This window comes from Lagenorhynchus albirostris, chromosome 13 (genome assembly GCF_949774975.1).
Source record: "Lagenorhynchus albirostris chromosome 13, mLagAlb1.1, whole genome shotgun sequence".
Lineage (NCBI taxonomy): Eukaryota > Metazoa > Chordata > Mammalia > Artiodactyla > Delphinidae > Lagenorhynchus > Lagenorhynchus albirostris.
Window position 1 is genome coordinate 49,381,850 of NC_083107.1, and position 20,445 is coordinate 49,402,294.

Here is a 20,445-nt window from a genome sequence, read left to right on the forward strand (position 1 = left end):
TGGAGGCAGACTGTGGAGTGCCTCAAATGGATGACAAATGAGTTAAGATTCCTAGAGGTATTGGCAAGCAATTGAAGGGGCTTTATGTGTCTTTAATCTTTGTTGGCTTTTTTTCTTTTGTTTTGTCTTGCTTTTGAGTAGGAGAGTGTTGAGGCAAGCAGTGTTAGAAGGAACACTCTGGTCTTAGATGAGACAGACTAGACAGTAGAGACCAGAGGAGGAAATCCTGTTCGTAGGTCACAGCCAAGGCTGCAGACATGAGGGGATGAGGGTCTTGCCCGAGTGGTGGCAGAGGGATGGGAAGGAATGGGCAGGCTCAAGTGATTTTAACCTTGACTAGAGAAAAAGGAGGGCTAGCTATCATTCAGTAATCCCCTACGATGGGCTTCATTCTGTGTTGAGCACTTAATGTAAAATTATTTCTTTTGCTTTAAACAGAATGTGACTGAAATGGGAGAGCATTTGAGTATGATTCCACTACAAAACCACAGTGTAAAATCTATCCTCTAGGGCTTTAGAGATCATCAGGCCCATCCCCCTCACTTTACAGATTGGACCTGACTTTTCTCAGTTATTTGCATACTTTGTAGCAGAGCCAGAATGGAACCCAGATTTCTAATTTTTTACCCTAGTGGTCTTTTCTCTTCACCATGTTGCTTCTTCATCCCGAGCTTTCATATAAATGAGTTACAAATCAGGCATCAGATTCAGGTAAGACGACGAAAGTGCACAGCTGATAAAATGAAAGTGAACAGGTGATAAAACGTGGTGTAAAGAATAATTCCAGGGCCACTCAGTGCAAACAAGGGAGGAGACAGGAAAAAAAAAGTCTCCACCACCTTGATATAAAGGTTATACAAAAGAGGAGATAAAGTCAGCAGTGATATACAGTTAGCAGGAGAGCCAACATCCCCTTTATCAGCCCAGCACAGATGTTGAGATAAGGGGACATAAGTGGAATAAAAAGGAAAGCAGATTCAAAAGAGCTATTAGAAATCCCGGTTCACTGGAAGATGGTAAAATTGAAGAATCACCACTCCAGGAAGGTTGGTGAGGGGAAATCCTGGAGACTCAGGGGACAGCGAGGTGTCCTGGGAGCTGGGTTTGGAGTGCGCCTGCCTCATGCGTTTCTATCCTACAACCATAAATTTTCTCTCCTAAAGAAAACATCATGGTATCGCCAGTTGACACAATGGCATGTGGCAGTGTCTACATGAGACAGATTATCTGGAACTTTAACTGAAGAGAAGGTCAATGGAAACTGAACATCTGGGCAATCATTTCCCTTCCTTTAGCCAGCCATTCTGCTATTATGTAGGTAATCCCCATGGCTGGGGCTCTGACTTGCAAACGTTTCGTCTACGGCAAACTGCACCAAAAGGAGAAGCCAAATTACCCTCTCTGTCCTAAACTGCTCATTGACAGCCCAGGGAATAAGAGCTAAATAACAGGGGAGGAAATAAGAATAAGAATGCTTTCCATTCCTTCTCCCACTTCAGTTCATAATACTTTTTCTCTCACAGATAAAGTTCTACAGAGGAAGACTTGGGGAAGGTTTTCACCAACTCAGAAATCATAACATATTGATCAAGATGGATTCAACAGGGTACAACCAGAAGTAGCTCTCTTCTTTCCTACCACTGGCAGGCAAACCCTACTCTGCTGACTCATTTTCCCCCATCCCAGATGAAATTCGGGGCAAGCGTCATAGCTGTTCCAGTCTCATAAATGTCATGAAAGTCTAGTGTTGACTGTTATTAAAGGTCCACGTTTTCATCCTATTTAAAACCTCCCTGTTCCACTGTTTGGGCCCACTTCAGACTCAGAAACCTGTAACTGGTGAGGAAGGGGGCATTTCTTCTCTCTTCCTTGTCAATTCCTCCCCAACTTGCTGTTGTTTCTGGCCTTGCCTGGCTTGGGCCTAGGAGGTAGAGAGACTGGAGGGAAAGGAACTGGATCCAGCACTGATGGCACGGTGGCCACCTGGCTTTGGACCCCTCTGGGTGTGGCAGATACTCAAAGGCTAATTCTTATGACCTCCATCTGTGGTTCTGGGAGAGCAGTTCCTTCCTCTCACTGGCTTCTGGGAGTAGAAGCTCCAGACAGGTTTTCTTCTGGGGTCTGGTCACTAGGTAGGCAAGTCCATTTTTTTGAGGATGAGAATCCAGCTCCCTTCAGCCGGGTATAGGTCCGGCTTCTGGGAAACCCACACTGTGGAACTGTGGGTTCCGTGGAACTGCAGCCCTCTCCCAAAGCAGCTGGCCACTTCTCACCTTTAGAGGTCAGACTCCAGTCATAAGCCAGGCTCTATGTCTTCCAGATTTGCAGGAAATGAGTGACAACCCCTTTAATTAGTTCTCCTAATACCTCTGCTTTAATACATTTGGTTTAAGGTTGAGGACAAGGGTCTCCACCACACTATGGAAGAAGGATACAAAGAACACTGACACCTCTATTCCAAGAAACCCCATGAGAGGCTTTGCAACCCCCAATGAACCGCTGGCATTTTCATACACAGCCGGAAGGTGGATGAAGGGCTAATGCTAGCTGAACCAATTTCTCTGTGTTTTACAGAGCACCTCACATTACACATTACAAAGCACCCCACATCTAGGCAGTTAAGACTTATGCCAAATGTGAAGTTTTTTTTTTCTTTAAAAAAACCTTAAAGTCCAGTTATATAAGGAAGCCACCTCTTCCTACCTTCCCACCTCTTCCTTCCTACTATTGGCTGCCCCACTGGCTTCAAGACTCATGTGTAACAACATGAGAAATACCACCAATTAGGTGCCTAAATGATTTTGACAGTGGGGTAAGTTATCTCCTGGGTCATGGTAAAAAGCCAAAGCAAGTTATTTAAACTCTCTTTTTTTCTGGATGATTTCCTCATTTAGTTCAATCCACCCCCTTAGATAGTTTTCCTGGACACATTCCCAGAAAGTTAATTAGGGTAGCAGTTTGACCTAAAGAGTGTGAAGCACAAAAACTCTTGGCATTTTGAGGTCAGGATGGTGATCAATTTCTTTTTGTATACCCTGGGCCAAGCTGTTCTCACTTTAATTTTTTAAACTTGTGTGAAATTCAAAGAACACAGAGCCCAGTGTCATTTAAACTTGGGCCACATCATAAAAAGGCAGCTTCCTCAAAAAGAATATTGGCTGTTTTCCAGGCTGCCAGAAAGCTTTTTATGGGATCTTTTAAACTCTTCTCCTTTCATCCACAAAGAGGAATTAAATTTGGCCAAGGGTGAACGGACTGCCCAAGATATGGATTGCTTCTAACAGAGACAGAGTTCAAGGGAATCCTAAAGCTTCTCCATTTCAGGAAAGAAAAAATTAAACCCCACCCACTCCATTTATCATGGAAGAGACAGTAAGTAACTTGCAATACAGTGAAGAAAATGTTCTTTTCAGAGCCATCTTGAATTGTGCATATCTTTACAGAAATCGTTCAGGAACTTCGTGCCCCCTTAACAGAGTGAGATAAAGTTGCCATCTGGCATGAAGGGTACGATGCTACTTTTAAATAGCTCTCCCTGTTTAAAAACAAACAGATAAATAAATGATGCTTGGGATATGGCCTGGTGAGAATTTCAATCTTGAAAAACTAATTATGAAATATTTCAAGTATGAAGCGTAGAGAATGGTATCATAAACACTCAGAAAGCACCGCTCAGCTTTGCCAGCTCTTAACGTTTGGTCAAAATGGTTTAGATCTTTTTAAAAAATACAAAACATTTTAGATATAGTTGTGTTTCACTCCTTTTCTTCTTGTCACAGAGGTAAACACTATGCTGATTTTGGTGTTGTGGTTCTCAGAATTTTCCTTTTGATAGATATGTATGCATCTCTAAACATGGTTTGCAATATAGGTCTTATTGCCATCTGAGTATGGTGAGGCCAAAAGATTAGGAGAAAACTACCATTGAAAAGATAGTTTGTTATTCTCACAGCTCCCAGGAGAAGGGGGCACATGCGGAAGCACCAGGGTTGGTCGTGAGGCAGAGGGAGCTGGGGGAAAACATTTTATTGTGGCTTCCAAGGGAAAAAAAAACAGGTGAAACAGGGTAAACAGGTTTAGGATTGGCTAGTCTAAATAATTTCAGCGGACTCTGTGGTGTAGAAGCTTCCCTGGGGTGATTAGGACAGAGGAATGGTGGCCCAGGGTGTAAGGGGCCCTTAAAGGAGGTGCCTGGGGGTATGGATTAGTTGGTTTGCATAAGAAAGGCACACTCTCAGGCCAGTTGTTTGCTATCTCTAGGAGTTAGCCGTAGCAGGAGTAGTCCCTCCAGAGTCAGCAGACCCCAAGATGTCAAAACATCAAAAATATGGAATGAAAAAACATGATTCATACAAAACAATACACTGTTTTATTTTGTATGTTGTTAACCTCTATGAAAAGCATATCATACCGCACATATTATGCATATAATTGACTTTTTTTTTTCCTCAACATTATGCTTTGGGAATTTATCCAGATTGTTGTATGTAGCTCCAGTCAATTTGTTCCTTTTCACTGCTTTATAATTTAGCATTGTGTCAATATATCATAGTTTATTAATATTTATTCATCGCCTTGTTTATAAGCATTTGTCTCCAGTTTTCTACGATTACAAATGATGTTGCAGTAGTTAATCTTTTACCCGTCTCCAGGTGCACATGTGGCCAGGAGACATAGAATAACTGGATTCAAAGGAATTTGTTTCTTTGACTTTAATACATTTTGCCAAATGGCTACTGAAAGTACTTGTAGAAAATTACCCTTCAAGAGTGTAGAAAATGTCCTATTATTCCACTGCCTCACCAGCACTGTTATTGTGAGGTTTTCCTTTTATTGTTCGCCAATATGATGGTGTTTAAAGGTACCTAATTATTGCTTAAATTTGCATTTTCTTGATGACTAGTGAAGTTGAGCATCTTTGCATATGTTTATTGGTCATTTGCATTTTCTCCTATATGAACTGCCTGTTCATATCTTTTGCCTATCTTTCTACTGGGTTGTTTGTATTTTTCTCATAATTTTGTAAAGTTCTTTGTATTCTGGATGCTAACCCTTGTTAGTTGTATGTGTTGCAGATATCTTTCGCCAACCTACAATATATCTTTGTTTTAGAGAAATTTTAAGTTTATTATTGTCAAGTCTATCAGCTTTTCAATTTTGGTGTGCACTTTTTGTGTCCTTTTTAAAGAAAGTCTCCTCAATAGAATGTTATATTTTATTTAAAAATTTTAAAGTGTTGATTTTCCTCATTTGGATTTTTAATAAACCTGGAGCTGATATTTTAATATGGTAATAAGCAAAGGTGTTATTTTTATCCACAAGGATAATCAATAGTTTCAGCATCCCTTATTGATTAATCCACATCTTCCTCCATACGTTTTTTTTTTTTTTTTTTTTTTTTTTTGCGACACGCGGGCCTCTCACTGTTTTGGCCTCTCCCATTGCGGAGCACAGGCTCCGGACGTGCAGGCTCAGCGGCCATGGCTCACGGGCCCAGCCACTCTGCGGCATGTGGGATCTTCCCGGACCGGGGCACGAACCCGTGTCCCCTGCATCGGCAGGCGGGACTCTCAACCACTGCGCCACCAGGGAAGCCCTATATCTTTTTTTTTATCTTACTGTACAGGCGAGGGCATCTAGCACAATACTGAATGGAAGGCATAATAGTAGACATCCTTGCCTCATTCCTAACTTTAACTGGAATGTGTCTAATATTTCACCACTGAGCATGATATTTATTGTAGTGGTTGATAGATTTTACCCCTTATCAGATTAATAATATTCCCCCCTTTTCTCATTTGTCAAAATGTTTTGGGTTTTTATCAAATATATTTTCTATGCCTATTAATAAAATCACGTGATTTTTCACTTTTAATTTCTCAATGTGGAAATTTCCTTTAATAGAGTTATCTAATATTTAGCAACCCTTGAAATCTGGGACAAACCCAAATGATAATGATATATTATTCGTTTAGCCTCCATTTTGATATACACTGTCACTACACTATTTCAGATTTTTTCCAATTACATTAATAAGTGAGATTGGTCTAAATCTTTCCATTCTTTTATTGTCCTTGTCTATTTTATTACTGGTGTTCCACCAGCCACATTAAATGGGTTGAAGAACATTCCATCTTTTGCTAGTCTCTGGAATAGTTTGTAAAAGATTGAGATTTTCCATCACTTTAAAGGGGTAGAATTTACTCCTAAAATCATATGATGCTGACCTTGTTTTTGGTGAATAGGTGTTAAACTACCAATCCAATTTGGTGATCATTATAGATCAGTTCAGTTTTCTACATCTTCATGAGTCAGTTTTAGTAAGTATATATTTCTAGGAAAATTATCCATACTGATTTTTTTAAATCTAATGTTATAAAATTGTTCTTAGGGCTCTCTGATTTAAAACACGTTTTATTTGTAGTTGAGTGCCATTTTTCATGTCTCTCATTGTTTTATTGGGTTTTTCCCCCCTTGGTTGATACGAACAGATTTCTTTTTAGTCTGTTAGTCTTTCCAAAGGGTTAGCTTTTGATTTTGTTGATCCTCTCTAATGTATTTCTACTCTTATCTTTATTATTTTTTTCTCTCTACTCTCCTAGGTTTCTTCTCTCAAGGCAAACAAATTTTGCAAAGTGTTTACAGTTAATCTGTTAGACTCTCATTTGCTTTATTTCTAAAATGAAAAATTAAAACTTAAACTCTATATATCAAGTTTTAATGTCTAGATGAGTGTTTATCTTCTCAAAACATCTCTATCAACAGCCCCTCATTTTACCTTTTTTTTTTATTAAACTGCTTTTGAGTTTGCATTTTAAGTTCTAGCCAGAAATGGAATGAACATTGCTTTATAGTTTTCTGTTAACACAATTCTGTTGTTCTTTCACTACTTTCCTGTGTTAGCACATTAATTTTCCATCTTTTTTGTCTCTTTTTCTGGTAGAATAATTTAAAGCTACAAATTTCTCTATAAGAAGCAGTTTAGCTGCATCTCATAAGTTTGATATGTTGCATTTTCATCATGGTTCAATTCCAAATAATTTCCAATTATTAATGTAATTTCTCCTTTGGCCCATGTATGATTTAAAAGAGTGTTTTGTTTGATTTGGTTTTGTTCTGGCTCTCCAAATGCGTGTGTACATGTGGTGGGGCGGTGGGGATAATTATCTCTTATTACTGACTTCTAAGTAATTCAAATTCATCATTGTCAAAGAAAATGATTTGTTTGATAACAATTTGCTTTCCTTTGTGACCCGCTTCTTGGTCAACATTCTTTTAGTGTTCCTTATTAAATAGGTGAATTTTCCAACCATTATGAAAAACCAACCTGTTCAATAAGGAGCATTAATTTCTTTGTTCACTATTCCTTCTTATTTTTGGAGACTTCCTACTGGATTAAATTATCTTATTTTCTAAGGGAATTCTTTTGCTAAAACTTTGTTAATGGCTAATTAAATTTGTCTAAAAGTGTCTTTATTTTACCCTCATGTTTGAATGATTATTTCTGGGCACAGGATTCTAAACTGGCAGTTATTTTCTCTAATAATTTTGAAGATATTTTTACGAAGTTTTCTAATTGTTTTTTCTTTGAAGATAATATGTCTTTTTTTTCTCTGTTTGCATTTAAAATATTTTCTTTTTTGGCTCTACAGTTTTAATTCACAGGTATCCAGCAGTGGATTTGTTATCCTTCATGGAACTTGTTGAGATTTCTGAATCTGAGGATTTATGCCTTTCATAATTTCTGGAAATTATCCACATGTTATTTCATTGAAAGTTGCCTGTTCTCCATTTTCTGTATCTTTCTTTCTAGAATGCACATGTGATAGGTAGGTAGGCAGGTAGCTAGGTAGACAGACAAATGACACACAGAAACAGATCTTTGCATTCCATCATCCATGTTTCATCTCATGTACCAGTTGGGCATCAAAACACAAATTCCTTGTCTACCAAGTCCAGACAACCCTCTCCCCACTCCTCCCTTCTTCCCCACCCCCCCCAAATACACTGACTTCAATTAACCCTCTTAGAATTCTGTTTACATTCACAACTCAAGGTTCCATCTGGTTTTCAGTTGTTCTACTGTAGGACCCTAGGAATTTCTTATATTTTCTAATAAGCTCAGCTATGCAATTAAAACAATAGTGGTTATGTTTTATAGAAAATTTCTGGGTGATCTTTGGTGGAAATATCTTCAGGTTATCTAATTTATAGCATTTCAGGAAATGGAAGTCAAGACTTTCAATCTTCAAAAACATTTAATTATATTAATTAGTTTGAACCACTTAATACAGGCACAGATGTTGAAATTTTTAGAAAATGTGCCTTCTACTAGAGTTGAACCAAAAAGAACTATCTAGTTGACCTGTTATTAAATAGAGTCAATTATCCAAGATTCTACTCTTTGCACATCTTATTAACTAATATTTACCTTAATATTTCAACTCCCTTGAAACTTTAGACTGATTGGGTAGTTTAAAGCAATTTTATTATTTGCTTTTACCAATTTGTTTTCCTCATTCTTCTGTCTTGTGATAAATAGGAACAAAAGGAATTTGTCTATGTTAACTAAGATTGAGTACATTAAGAGACTATGAACTGACCTTGATTCTTTTCAGATGAGTGTTCTAGAAGTTGATACTGTTCTAGAACCATTACACTCAATCCTAAATTAGATCCAATAGTTTCACAGAGACTATGCTTTTAGTATGATCTGATAGTTCTGAGACCCAGGCTCAAATTCGCCCACTCCTTCCAATCTTCCTCTTATATATTTATGTACTTTGGGATATTTCACATTTCATTCCTGTATAACATCTATAGTTATTACATCAACTATATCCCACATCTGTTTCCTGGTGATTCCAAGGCTTCTGTTTTTGCCTTCCCATGTATATAAACTCCTCCAGAGCGAGAAAAGTGCACAGGATTCTCTCTCATGATTCCTCACCATGGAGCTGGTGCACATGGTGACCAAAGGCAAACAAACAAAGTGGAAGAAAAGAACTGTTTGCCTGAACGATAACTTTATGTGAAATGGGAATTTCACTAATACCAATAAATAATAGGAATAAAAGCAATGAAAGTTTGTGAAACTATCCAAGTCCACAGTACTGAATTCCTACTGACAGACTGCCTTGCAGAAGGAAGGATTAAAGTGGAAAGAAAACCAACTCCCTATTAACCAACTGCAAAGTAAGAGAAAGTGGGAGGGAGGAAAGGCAGAGGAAGAAATAGTATTCCCACTGTAGAGATTCCCGAAGAGTCACTTGTAATTCTACCCTCAAGCCTTGAACTCTCAGACTTCAATAGCCATTCAAGAAATGTTTTTCTGAATATGTGTCACGTACCAGCCACTGTTCTAGGCGTTTGGTATACAACAGTAGACAAATCAGACAAAAATTCCTCCCTTCGCAGAGCTTGCATTCTAGTTATGGGTAAAAGATAAATAAGTATATGAATACATAAATAGATAATATAAAGTGTAACATGTCAGAAGTACTATGAAGAAAGGGGTTAAGGGACTAAGTTGGGAAAACTGTCATTTTAAATAGGGTGGTTAGGGAAAGCCTCACTGAGAAAGTGACATGTGAGTAAGCAGCTGGATGAAAGAGCAAGGAAGAAGGATATCTGAGAGAGGAATGCTCCAGGAAGAGAGAATTGCAAATGCAGAAATATTAGGCAAGAAGGAACCTGGCATGTACAAAGAATAGCAAGATTACTGTGAAGAGAATGAGATAAGCAATGGTGTGAGCTGTCAAAATTGAGGTTAGAGGATATACGGGAAGGGAGAGTGGGAAGATCCTATAGGGTCCTGCAGGCCGTGATATATTGGGTTGGCCAAAATGTGACTTTGATTTTTAAGTAAAAATAAAAGACACACTTTTCATTTTCACCAAGAGCTTTATTGAACAATGTATTCATCCTTTTGTTCCACTACCTTCTGCCATTTTTCAGGCAACTTCATGATTCCATCTTCCCAAAACTTTTTACCTTTTTGAGCAAAGAACTGTTCCAGGTGCCTTTTACAGTCTTCCAGGGAATTGAAATTTTTCCATTAAGAGAATTTTGTAAAGGCTGAAATAAATGGAAATCCCAAGGTGCAATGTCTGGTGAATACAACAGATGAATCAACTTCCCAGCCAAGCTGTTACAGTTTTTGCCTGGTCATCAAATAAACGTGCGGTCTTGCGTTACCCTGATGGAAGATTATGCATTTTCTGTTGACTAATTCCTGATGCTTTTCATCGAGTGCTGCTTTCAGTTGGTCTACTGGGAGCAGTAGTTGTTGGAATTAACTGTTTGGTTTTCTGGAAGGAGCTCATAATAGAGGACTCCCTTCCAATCCCACCATATACACAACATTACCTTCTTTGAATGAAGACTGGCCTTGATGCGGTTGGTGGTGGTTCATTTCGCTTGCCCCATGATCTCTTCTGTTCCACATTATTGTACAGTATCCACTTTTCAGCACCAGTCACAATTTGTTTTAAAAACGGAATGTTTTTGTTATGTTTAAGTAGAGAATCGCATGCAGAAATATGGTCAAGAAGGGTTTTTTTTCACTTAACTTATGTGGAACCCAGACAGCAAAGTGATTAACGTAACCAAGCTGGTGCAAATGATTTTCAAGGCTTGATTTGGATATTTTGAGTATGTCGGCTATCTCCCTCATGGTATAACATTGACTGTTCTCAGTTAATGTCTCGATTTGATCGCTATCAACTTCAACTGGTCAACCCAACCGTGGAGCATCATCCAACGAGAAATCTCCAGCACAAAACTTCGCAAACCACTTTTGACACGTTCCATCAGTCACAGCACCTTCTCCATACGCTGCACAAATCTGTTTTTGCACTTCGGTCCCATTTTTACCTTTCTTGAAATAATAATGCATAATATGCCGAAAATGTTGCTTTTTTTCTTCCATCTTCAATATCAAAATGGCCACACCAAAATTCACCGATTTTGATGTCTTTTTTTTCATTGCACGCTGATATGACAGCTGTCACATACAATCTAACAAAATTGTTTCGAATGAAGTTAAAGACAACTAAGTGTTACTAGAGCCACCTTACAGAAAAAAACGAATGAACCTTTTGGTCAACACAATACAAGAGGGTTTTTTTCCTGACTGAGATGCAGAGCCATTGGAAGGAATTTTGAGGCAGGTGTGAGGCAAATATTTCAAGCAGAAGAAAATGGCAAAAGCTGAAGGGGGCTGAGGTTAAGACTTTTCTTAGATGGGAGAAATTAAGGCATGTCTGTATACTGATGGGAAGGAAATGTATGAAAGAAAGGGGGGAATTGCTGTAGTGGCTACCTTCACTACAAGACAAGGAAAGAGATATGGCAGGGGTTGGAGGGACTGTTTTTAGTCAGGACCCTGGACAGCTCACCCATGGTAACAGGAGGGAAGGCAAGGTATATAAAGCCCAGGTACAGGTGGGAGGATGGCTGGGAGCCATGTGAGAGCATGAGGAAGTCCTCTTCTACTGGTTTCATTTTCTCTGAAGTAAGAAGCAAGGTCAGCTAAGAAGGATAATAGGGAGGAGGTATTGGGAGTTGGAATAGAGAAAGAGAAGCGGCCTCACAGGGCTGTAGGAGTCAAATGGAGTAGTGGTGACAAGAAGGTTCATATCCTAGCTCTGCCACATATTAGCCATGTGACCCTGGGTAAGTTTGCTAACCTCCTTAAACCTCAGTTTCCTCTTATACAAAATGGGGATAACAATACTGCCAACATCACTGCTTTGTGGTGTGGGTGAAAAGAGACCATGGAGAAGCAATCGTAACACTTGGTATACCTTGGCTGTTATCTGCTATTATACACTAGGCACTCGATGCCTTACCAATGAATGGATAGGTTGTGATATTTTATGTCCACTCTCTTTTCAGGAGGTTTGTTCTCACCAAGCTTCAAGTCATCCCAAAAGGAGCATTTTCGGGATTTGGGGACCTGGAGAAAATGTATGTACCTGAGTAGTGGGTGAATGCTTCACATGGGCTATGGGCAGCAACCTCAGACCACGTCTAGCATGATTCTCTGTGCTTAGGAACCAGAATCACACACTAAGCGAAGGTTTTGCACCTTGTCCCATTGTATTTCCTTACCACAGGTCCTAAACAGTAGTGTCTTTCAGCATGTGGCCACTGAAATCAGCATAAGGTGAATCCAAGCAATTCTCACTTTTTTGGTATAAGGTGTTGCTCACTTTTTTGGTATAAGGTGTTGCTCACTCAAACCTGTGAGTGAAAGTTTTATAAATCAAAGCCTATTTTCTCTGCTGACATCCATTCTTTTTAAGAGATCCTCTCTATTAATTAACTATTAATAGAGTTAATTATTATTAACTCTGATTAATTTTTAATTGACAGCAGGGCCTAACATTTGTGCTTTAGAGATTTTCTGGACTTCTTGTTCCTAAGCCATGCTGACAAGTGGTAAGTGATATATAAACATTCAAAAGTATTGGGAAAGTTTAGAGCACTGAGGGCGATTTCCTTTGAAAAGAGGACACTTTGTTAATGTGAACACTCGCTATCTACTGGGCTAGTGTAATGTACGGGTTTCCCCAAATAGGCTTTTCTCAAAGTAGGGTAGAGTAAGAAAAAACAGCAAATTCTTTCATGCTTAAGGTAACCCACCCTGCCTTTGAAGGTCCTTGATCCCATCCCCTAGGCTTTTAGGGATGGGAAAAGTGTTTTTCACCACAGCCAGAATCTAGAACTTAATGACAGTAAGTACAGTAATATAGATGGATTACACAGAAAAGAATGGTTTTTTTTCATTATAAGAATAAAGCAATGCCCACGCCCCCCCCCCCCCAGTTATATAAGTTTCTCCTTTAAGTCATTCAATTTTCGTCTTGGTTCTTTCACTGCACTTTTAAAAAGAACACTTGCCCAGGTCTGAGGAAGCGAGAAAGAAATCCATTAATGAAAGAAACACAAAGCAGAGAGAGTGGCAATGTGTTTGAGCAGTTATGCCAACTGCTTAGAGGAGGTTGGTCAGAATCCTGGGTCTGAGTGTTAATTTTAATATAAACTTACTGTGTAACCTTGATTAAATCACCTTATCTCTCAGAACCTTGGCTTCCTCATCTGTGTATTAAGGGAGGAGATTTTAAAGGGGGGGGGTAGCTTATGTGATCTCTAATTTCTATGCGCAAGCTTCTCCCAGTTGGATGAGAGCCCAGTTTAAGACCTGAGTCTTCCATGTTTACAATTCTTGAAGACATTCAACATGCGTAGGAACTGGGAGATGGGGCACTCATCTGAGCAGAGCTCACCAAGGAAAACAGGGAAGGAACAGAGTTGGAGAGCTTTTGACTCGAGGTGTATTCCTGGATGGATCAGCCATTGCCCTGCCTGGAATTAAGAGACTAGGTGACTATTGGATAGGTCTCCCCCCACAAAAGTTCTGTAATTACATAGAAATAATTCTAAAGACAGGAATCCCAGGTACCACAAATAATTCACCTTAATAAATTCAATCCAGCAAATGTGACTGACCTCTCATTGAGTACTCAGGCTACCATGAGACCTTCCTTTGGCGATAGCTAGTTGATCTGAGCTGACATAGCAATAATACCAGAGACAGAACAGCTGGTTCAGAAACTCAACTTCCTCAGACACAGGTTGTCCATTTCTACCTCATGCCTTTATTAGTCAGCCTGCACTGCCACAGATGCCAGAAAAATTAATCTTATGTTTTCAACACTTTTTATGTCCTAAGATTTCCAAAACATTCCGGAGCAGAGAACCCAGTACCGAACTGAACTCTGAACAGACTATTTGTACCCTTCAGTCCCTAGGCTCACCTTCATCCATTGTCTCACCTCCTATTCTTGGTCACTGATAAGCTCTCATCTCCTTTCCACATTTATGTTCTTCATTTATGTTCTTCCTCCAGTTTTTAACCAGTTTTCTGAACTTAATAAATATTGGCTTCCTCTTCAATATCTCCCTCTTCACAAATCACAAAATCCCTTTCACTCATTCTGCACATGTGGCCCAGTTTCACATATCCTTATTAAAAGGAAGGGGAGAAAGCTTTCTGGATAAATCCTGCTTTCCTTCCCTGCTACCATCCTCTCTCTTCCCCATCACTGCCACTCTTGAAAAAGCAGCCCGTGTTCACTGCCTCTCTACCCTTTCCTTTCAATCACTCCTCAGCCTGTCCTCTTGCTATTCAACCACAAATTCTCTAACACTAAATTACTCTGTCAGAGGTCCCAACAATACCAAAACTGTCAGAACTAATGACTGCTACTTTGTCCCTTAGTATTTAACCGATAGGTAGCCATTGATTACACTGACCGTTCATGCCATCCTTCTCAATACTCTTTCCCCTTTTAACGTCGGTGACACCACATCCTCCTGCCTGTCCTCTGAACCTTCCAGACTACTCCATAACCAGTTCTGTCCCTTCTCTTTTTCCTCAGTTGCTCCTCAAAAGTTCAGATATTCCAGGGTGCCAGTTTTGGCCATTTTCTTTTTTTATAGTCACATCCTCATTATTATTTATCAATTATATCTTACTACCAGGGCTCCTAAACCTTCATCTGCAAACCCCACCTCTCTTCTGAGGCCATAATTCTTGTTTTGAAATGGAGGGAGTCCTCAATATCTACCCTTAAGTGAACCACAAGTGCCTCAAATTCAGCATATCCAGACAAACTCATTATCTTTACCCTTAAATTTCTCATCTTCCCATATTGCCCAATGAATAACATCACCATCTGCCCAGCTTCCCAAGCAAGAAAATTCAGTCTCCCTCGACTCATGTGCCTTCTCTCTTTCTTCTGTGCAGGTGCTCTTCCTGTTCTATTGACTCCCTCTCAAAACTATCTCTGGAACCCTGTCCTCATCCTACTCCTGCAGCTATGAGGTTTAAAGTCACTTGCATAGCCTACTGCGTGAGGCTGCTCTGCCTGCCCCAGCTCCAATCTCCCACCACTCTGCTTCCAGACCTGCTCTGCTCAAAGTCCCTTGCAGGGACTTTGGGTACCTCTAGGGACCATCACTGCTATGGGTTTCAGTCTTAAGTCTCTGACACAGAAATCAAAGCTCATTATCTCCCACCATACACAGTCATACACAGTATACCCCACACTTTTGCCAGGTAGGAAGATTTGCCATTTCCCAAGCACTACCATTACCAGACATCGTATTGCTTATTTAGAATGTGATGGCTGGTTCTTTGGACAATGCCTGGCACGTAGACCAAAAAATAGGTGCAGGTGAAGGTATAAATGAACAAGTGAACAAATATACTTTCACACCGGTCTTATATAGATGCTGTCCTTCTGCCTAAAATTCCACTTGGTAGAAGCCTGCTTTTCCCCCAAGAGCCAGAGCAAATGTTTACCCCCCAATCCCTGTACAGCCTTTCCAGAACTCTCCCAGTGCTTCCAAACCATAATCTCGTGCTTGTAGTAGCAATAGCGTATTTATCAGATTGCATTTGGAGTTTACACGTTTTTCCAGATCCTTAAGATTGTTCTTTCAGAGCAAGGTCAGAGTGTAACTTAACTTCGTATTAAGTACAACACCAAGTCCTGTTGTTTTATCTCCTGGCTTCACCTCTAATCTATCCGCTCGTCTCCTTCTCCAGCTACCATTATCTTGTCCTGGAAACCTGCACCAGTCTTCTACTTGTGCCTCCCCATCCACCAGCATGCTCTCCCCTCACCCTCATCCATTCTCTACACAGCAACCAGAGTGACATTTTCTAAATTCATACCTAATCATGTCACCTTCAACACCTGGTGCACCTGGTACACACGCACGTGCTCTCTCGCTCGCTCTCTCTCTCTCTCTCTCTCTCTCTCTCTCCATACCTTACTGCTGCTCTTAACATAAAAAAGAAACTAGACTGCTCACGTTTTGTCCTTTGCTCTACCGGCTCTTCTTCAGTTCATAAAACGTACCATGTTATGCAGCCCACCATGGGCCTTGCTTGCTCCTTCTGACTAGAACTTCCTTTCCACTCTGCCCTCTTAATTTAGTAAGTTCCTCCTCATTCTTCAGACCCTGACACCAGTATCACTTGCCCAGGAACGCTCCCCCTGACCTCCCCAACTAGGACAAAACCTCCTGCTAATATAATACACTCTCATATCACCACTAGACTCTAGGTGGTGACTCTCATTTTAACACTCTTACACTTACTTATGTATTACTTGAATTAATCTCTAACTCCCCTATTGGACTGTAATTTCCATGAGCACAAGGACACGATTGCTTTTACTCATTATTGGATCCATGATGTCTCACACAGAGTCAGGTACCCACAATAAATATCTGATAAATGCACAAATAAAAATGAAAAAATAGAAGTAGTTGGAGAGAGAAGATACCCAGATATAACAAGAAAATACTAAGTCGTAGGAATGATAATGATAACTGATGGAGGAATTAACAGACATACAAACACTGGCTGAGACTCTGCTCTGATCTAGGCACTTACATGGCTATAGTTTAAAATCAAACCCAGGACAAAAATGTACAGGACAATATGTGCAAAATAGGTGATACAAACACTGTATTTGTTCGGACTCTTTCTGTTGTGTGAGGGCAAAAGAAAATAAACTTCAAACAGGCTGAAGGAAAGAAGGGAGTTTAATGGCTCATTTAACTTGATGGTCAGCGAGAAGGAATGGCTTTAGAAACAGCTCTATTCAGGTTCAAGGTCCTTAGGACTCGGCCTCTCCCCCTCTCTCTGGTCTCCCTTCACTATGTTCATTCCAGCCCTGAGCCCCACCCTTGGTGGCAAGAAAGCAGTAGCAGTCCTGCCTTCAAACATCATCTCAGGTTCTATTCAGGGGGAATGTGCTGCCCTTTTTCTTGCTCAATCCCATAAAAGTCTTAAGATTTAAGTCTGACTTGCTTAGATCACACAACCATTCCTGGACCAACCACTGCAGCTAAGAGAATGTAATGTTCAAATTGGCTGTGGCCTGGGTAACGGGCTCCATACCTAGAGGTGAGAACACCTACCCCAACCACATGGATTTGGAATGGGGGGAGGGAGATCCACAAACAAAAACTGAGGCCACTGATGAAAAAAAAAAAGTGGAGACTAGATGCTGGTAGTTGGGAGCAAACAATGAATGTCTAAAAAGAAAATTAGTCCTCTTCTCATCCAGAAGAGAGAGGGCTTTGTGACCTGGGTAGTTGGGGATTTGCTACGTTTGATTCTTCCCCCTTCCTCCTGTTAGAATAACTGGAAGAATCCAGTAACTCTGCCCCAATCCATGCTAATCCATCTTTGATTAATCCAGCTTAACCCACCCGCCTCTGCTTCTATAAGAAGTCAAGAGGGAACAGAGTCTTTTGGTAGAAGTGGAGCAGGAGATTCTCCAATAGAAATGAAATGATCACTGTCACACCTTAGCTTTCCTCAGCATCACTCTCTCAAACCTCCTGACTCTTCACTGCTTTGGGACTGACTGGGGGAAAAGGAAATCATTAAACTCTCTGCAGTGTGAAGTGGCTTTTCAAAGTGCACTGTAAACTGTTTACCTTATCTTTAATTATCTTGGAGTCATATATCAGCTTGGTATAAAGTGTGAAGACTACACTAAATAGGGTGGGGGGGAGGAGGTGACAATGTGGTGATTTATGGTAACCAGAAAAGTTATGTATGGAAATGAGTGCAATTTAAAAACACATCTACGTGCTATTGTAACACTGGAGGGGGAAGAAAAGCCAGCGTATAATAAAATATCTTTGAAAATAGGAGCATGATGAATATGTAAATGAGACCAATCAACATCAGCTGAGATGTGGTACATGCAGATGAGACGGCAAGGAGCCAAAATGTGAAACAGCTCCCAAACCATAAATATGAACCATATAAAATTCATCTGAAATATTCATGATAAGGACAAAAAGTATAATCAAGTGATTTATTCGCATATGAAAATGAGAATACTAGTCTGACACTCCAGCCTCCACCCCCAGATCACTGGGGGAAGAAAAGTTAATAGAGGGACTTGTAGAGGAAGACATTTATTGAATGAAAACGGTTGCAAGCACACTAAAAAAGCTGATATCCTCCAATTCTCAGTTCTTTGGGCTCACTCAGCACAGATAAAGGGAAAGGAAATAAGTCAGGTAACTAAAATACTAATGGCACCGGTGCTGGAAAATTTGGGTTCCAACCTGCTTTGCCTCCCTAACATTTCCTTAGGTCTGTTCCTACTCTGACCGTCTGTGATTCTGAGAGTTAATGGGCAAAGCAGCCTTGAGTCCCACTTAGTGAAATAAAGCAAGAAGGAAAGGCTGATGATTCTACAGTCTCCTGATAAAAAACTGAAGGCCAGTGTTGGAGTGGCTGGACCTCTGAATGGGAAGAGGGGATCTGAATCCCAGGGCAAAAAAAAAAAAAAAAAAAAAAAGTGATAATGAGGTTCAGGTTGTACTTTAGAATCCTCTGGGGAACTTCTAAAAGCTTATTTTAAAAAATAATGCAGGGCTTCCCTGGTGGCACAGTGGTTGGGGGTCCGCCTGCCGATGCAGGGGACACGGGTTCGTGCCCTGGTCCGGGAAGATCCCACATGCCGCGGAGCGGCTGGGCCCCTGAGCCATGGCCGCTGAGCCTACGCGTCCAGAGCCTGTGCTCCGCGGCGGGAGAGGCCACAACAGTGAGAGGCCCGCGTACCGCAAAAAAAAAAAAAAAAAAAAAAAATAATGCACAAGCTTGACTGTCATTTCCAGGGATTTTTCATTCTATCTGTCTAGGGTAGGGCCAAGGATTGATCATTTTTTAAAACTCCCTTGATGACGCTAACGTACGTTCACAGGTGAAAGCTACTGAGTGGATGATATTTAAGTCTGAATCCAATTTGTAGAAAGAGTATTCACCACAACACATATAGTGTATCTACATGGTGTGGTTGAAGGAGAACAAACAGAGGGGAGGTGGTAGGAGATGAGGTCATAGAAGAAGCTGGGGTGAGGTCATGGAGAACCTTATAGGCCATGGGGAAAAGTTTGAGTGTCATAGTGAGCGTGATGGAAATTACATGGGTTATTTTGAGCAACTAACTATCTGACTTGGATTTGTTACAGTTCACTTGCACACACAGATTTTGATTGACTAATATTTTGTTAAGAATTTTTGTGTCTATATTTGTAGAGATGTTAGCCTGTATATTTTTTTTCTTATAATTGCTCTGTTTTGTTTTGTTACACTGGTGCTATAAAATGAGTTGGGAAATGTCCCCTCATCCTCTGTGTCTTGAAAGAGTTGGTTACAATAAGGAAAGAATACTTTTTTTCCACAAACGGTGCTGAATCAACTCGGTATTCACATGGGAAAAAAAATAAACCTCAACCCTTACCTCATGTCATATACAAAATCTACCTCTGAACAGATCATAGTCTTAAATGTAAAAGCTAAAACTTTAAAATATCTAGAAGAAAATGTAGGAGAAAATCTTCACAATCTCGGGATAGGCAAACGTTTCTTAAATAGGACACAAAAAGCATAAGATCAGATTTTATTTTGATGAAGTGAAAATAAAATCTCTGCTCTTCAAAAGAACAGCTATCAGGAAAATGAAAAACCAAGCCACAGGCGGGGAGAAAAATATTTCCAAAACACGCTTCTGAAAAAGGACTTGTATTAAGAATATATAAAGAACTCTTAAAGGTGAAAAATAAGTAGATAAACAATCCAATTGAAAATAGGCAAAAGATCTGAATGGATACTTCCCAAAGATACACAAATGGACAATAAGCACATAAAAAGATATCCAATATTAGTGGCCATTACAGAAATGAATTTTAAAACCTTAAAGGAATACCATTACATACCCATACCCACTAGAATAGCTAGAATTAAAGACTCACAATATAGGCATTGGTGAAACTGTGGAGTGACTGGAACTCTCGTATGTATCTGGTGAGACTGCAAAACAGTACAACCCCTTTGGGAAACAGTTTGACAGTTCCTTATAAAGTATTTACCCAAGAGAAATGAAAACATATGTCCACACAAAGACTTGTTCAAGAATGTTGATAACAGAGTTTATTCATAATAGCTCCCAACTAAAAACGATCCAAGTACTCATCACCAGGTCACTGGGTAAACAAATTATGTTCTATTCATACAACAGAGTATGAATAAGTAATAAAAGGGAATAAACTACTGACACAACCACATGGATGAGTCTCAAGCATTTCTACTAAGGCAAAGAAGCGAAACACAAAAGAATATACCATACAGCAAACAATTCCATTTACATGAAACTTGAAGAAAGAATATCCAATCTATTGTGACAGGAAGCACATCAGTACTTGGGGCCAAGGGTGATGGTTGGGATTGTCTGGGAAGGGGTGCAAAGGAAATTTTAAGGCTGATGGAGATGTTCCATATCTTGACCGTGATGGTTGTTACAAAATATATGAATTTGTAAAAAAAAACTCCTGGAA

The 20,445-nt window shown here is 39.9% G+C and overlaps 1 protein-coding gene across 2 annotated transcripts in view; it reads left to right on the forward strand.

Annotated features, from left to right (window-relative positions):
• FSHR (follicle stimulating hormone receptor) overlaps positions 1–20,445 on the forward strand; it is a 163,522-nt gene that overhangs the window by 54,406 nt on the left and 88,671 nt on the right. For both annotated transcript variants that reach the window (XM_060168664.1, XM_060168665.1), the window contains exon 2: positions 11,899–11,970. In XM_060168664.1, the coding sequence (XP_060024647.1) occupies positions 11,899–11,970 (72 nt within the window). The remainder of the gene's footprint in view (positions 1–11,898; positions 11,971–20,445) is intronic.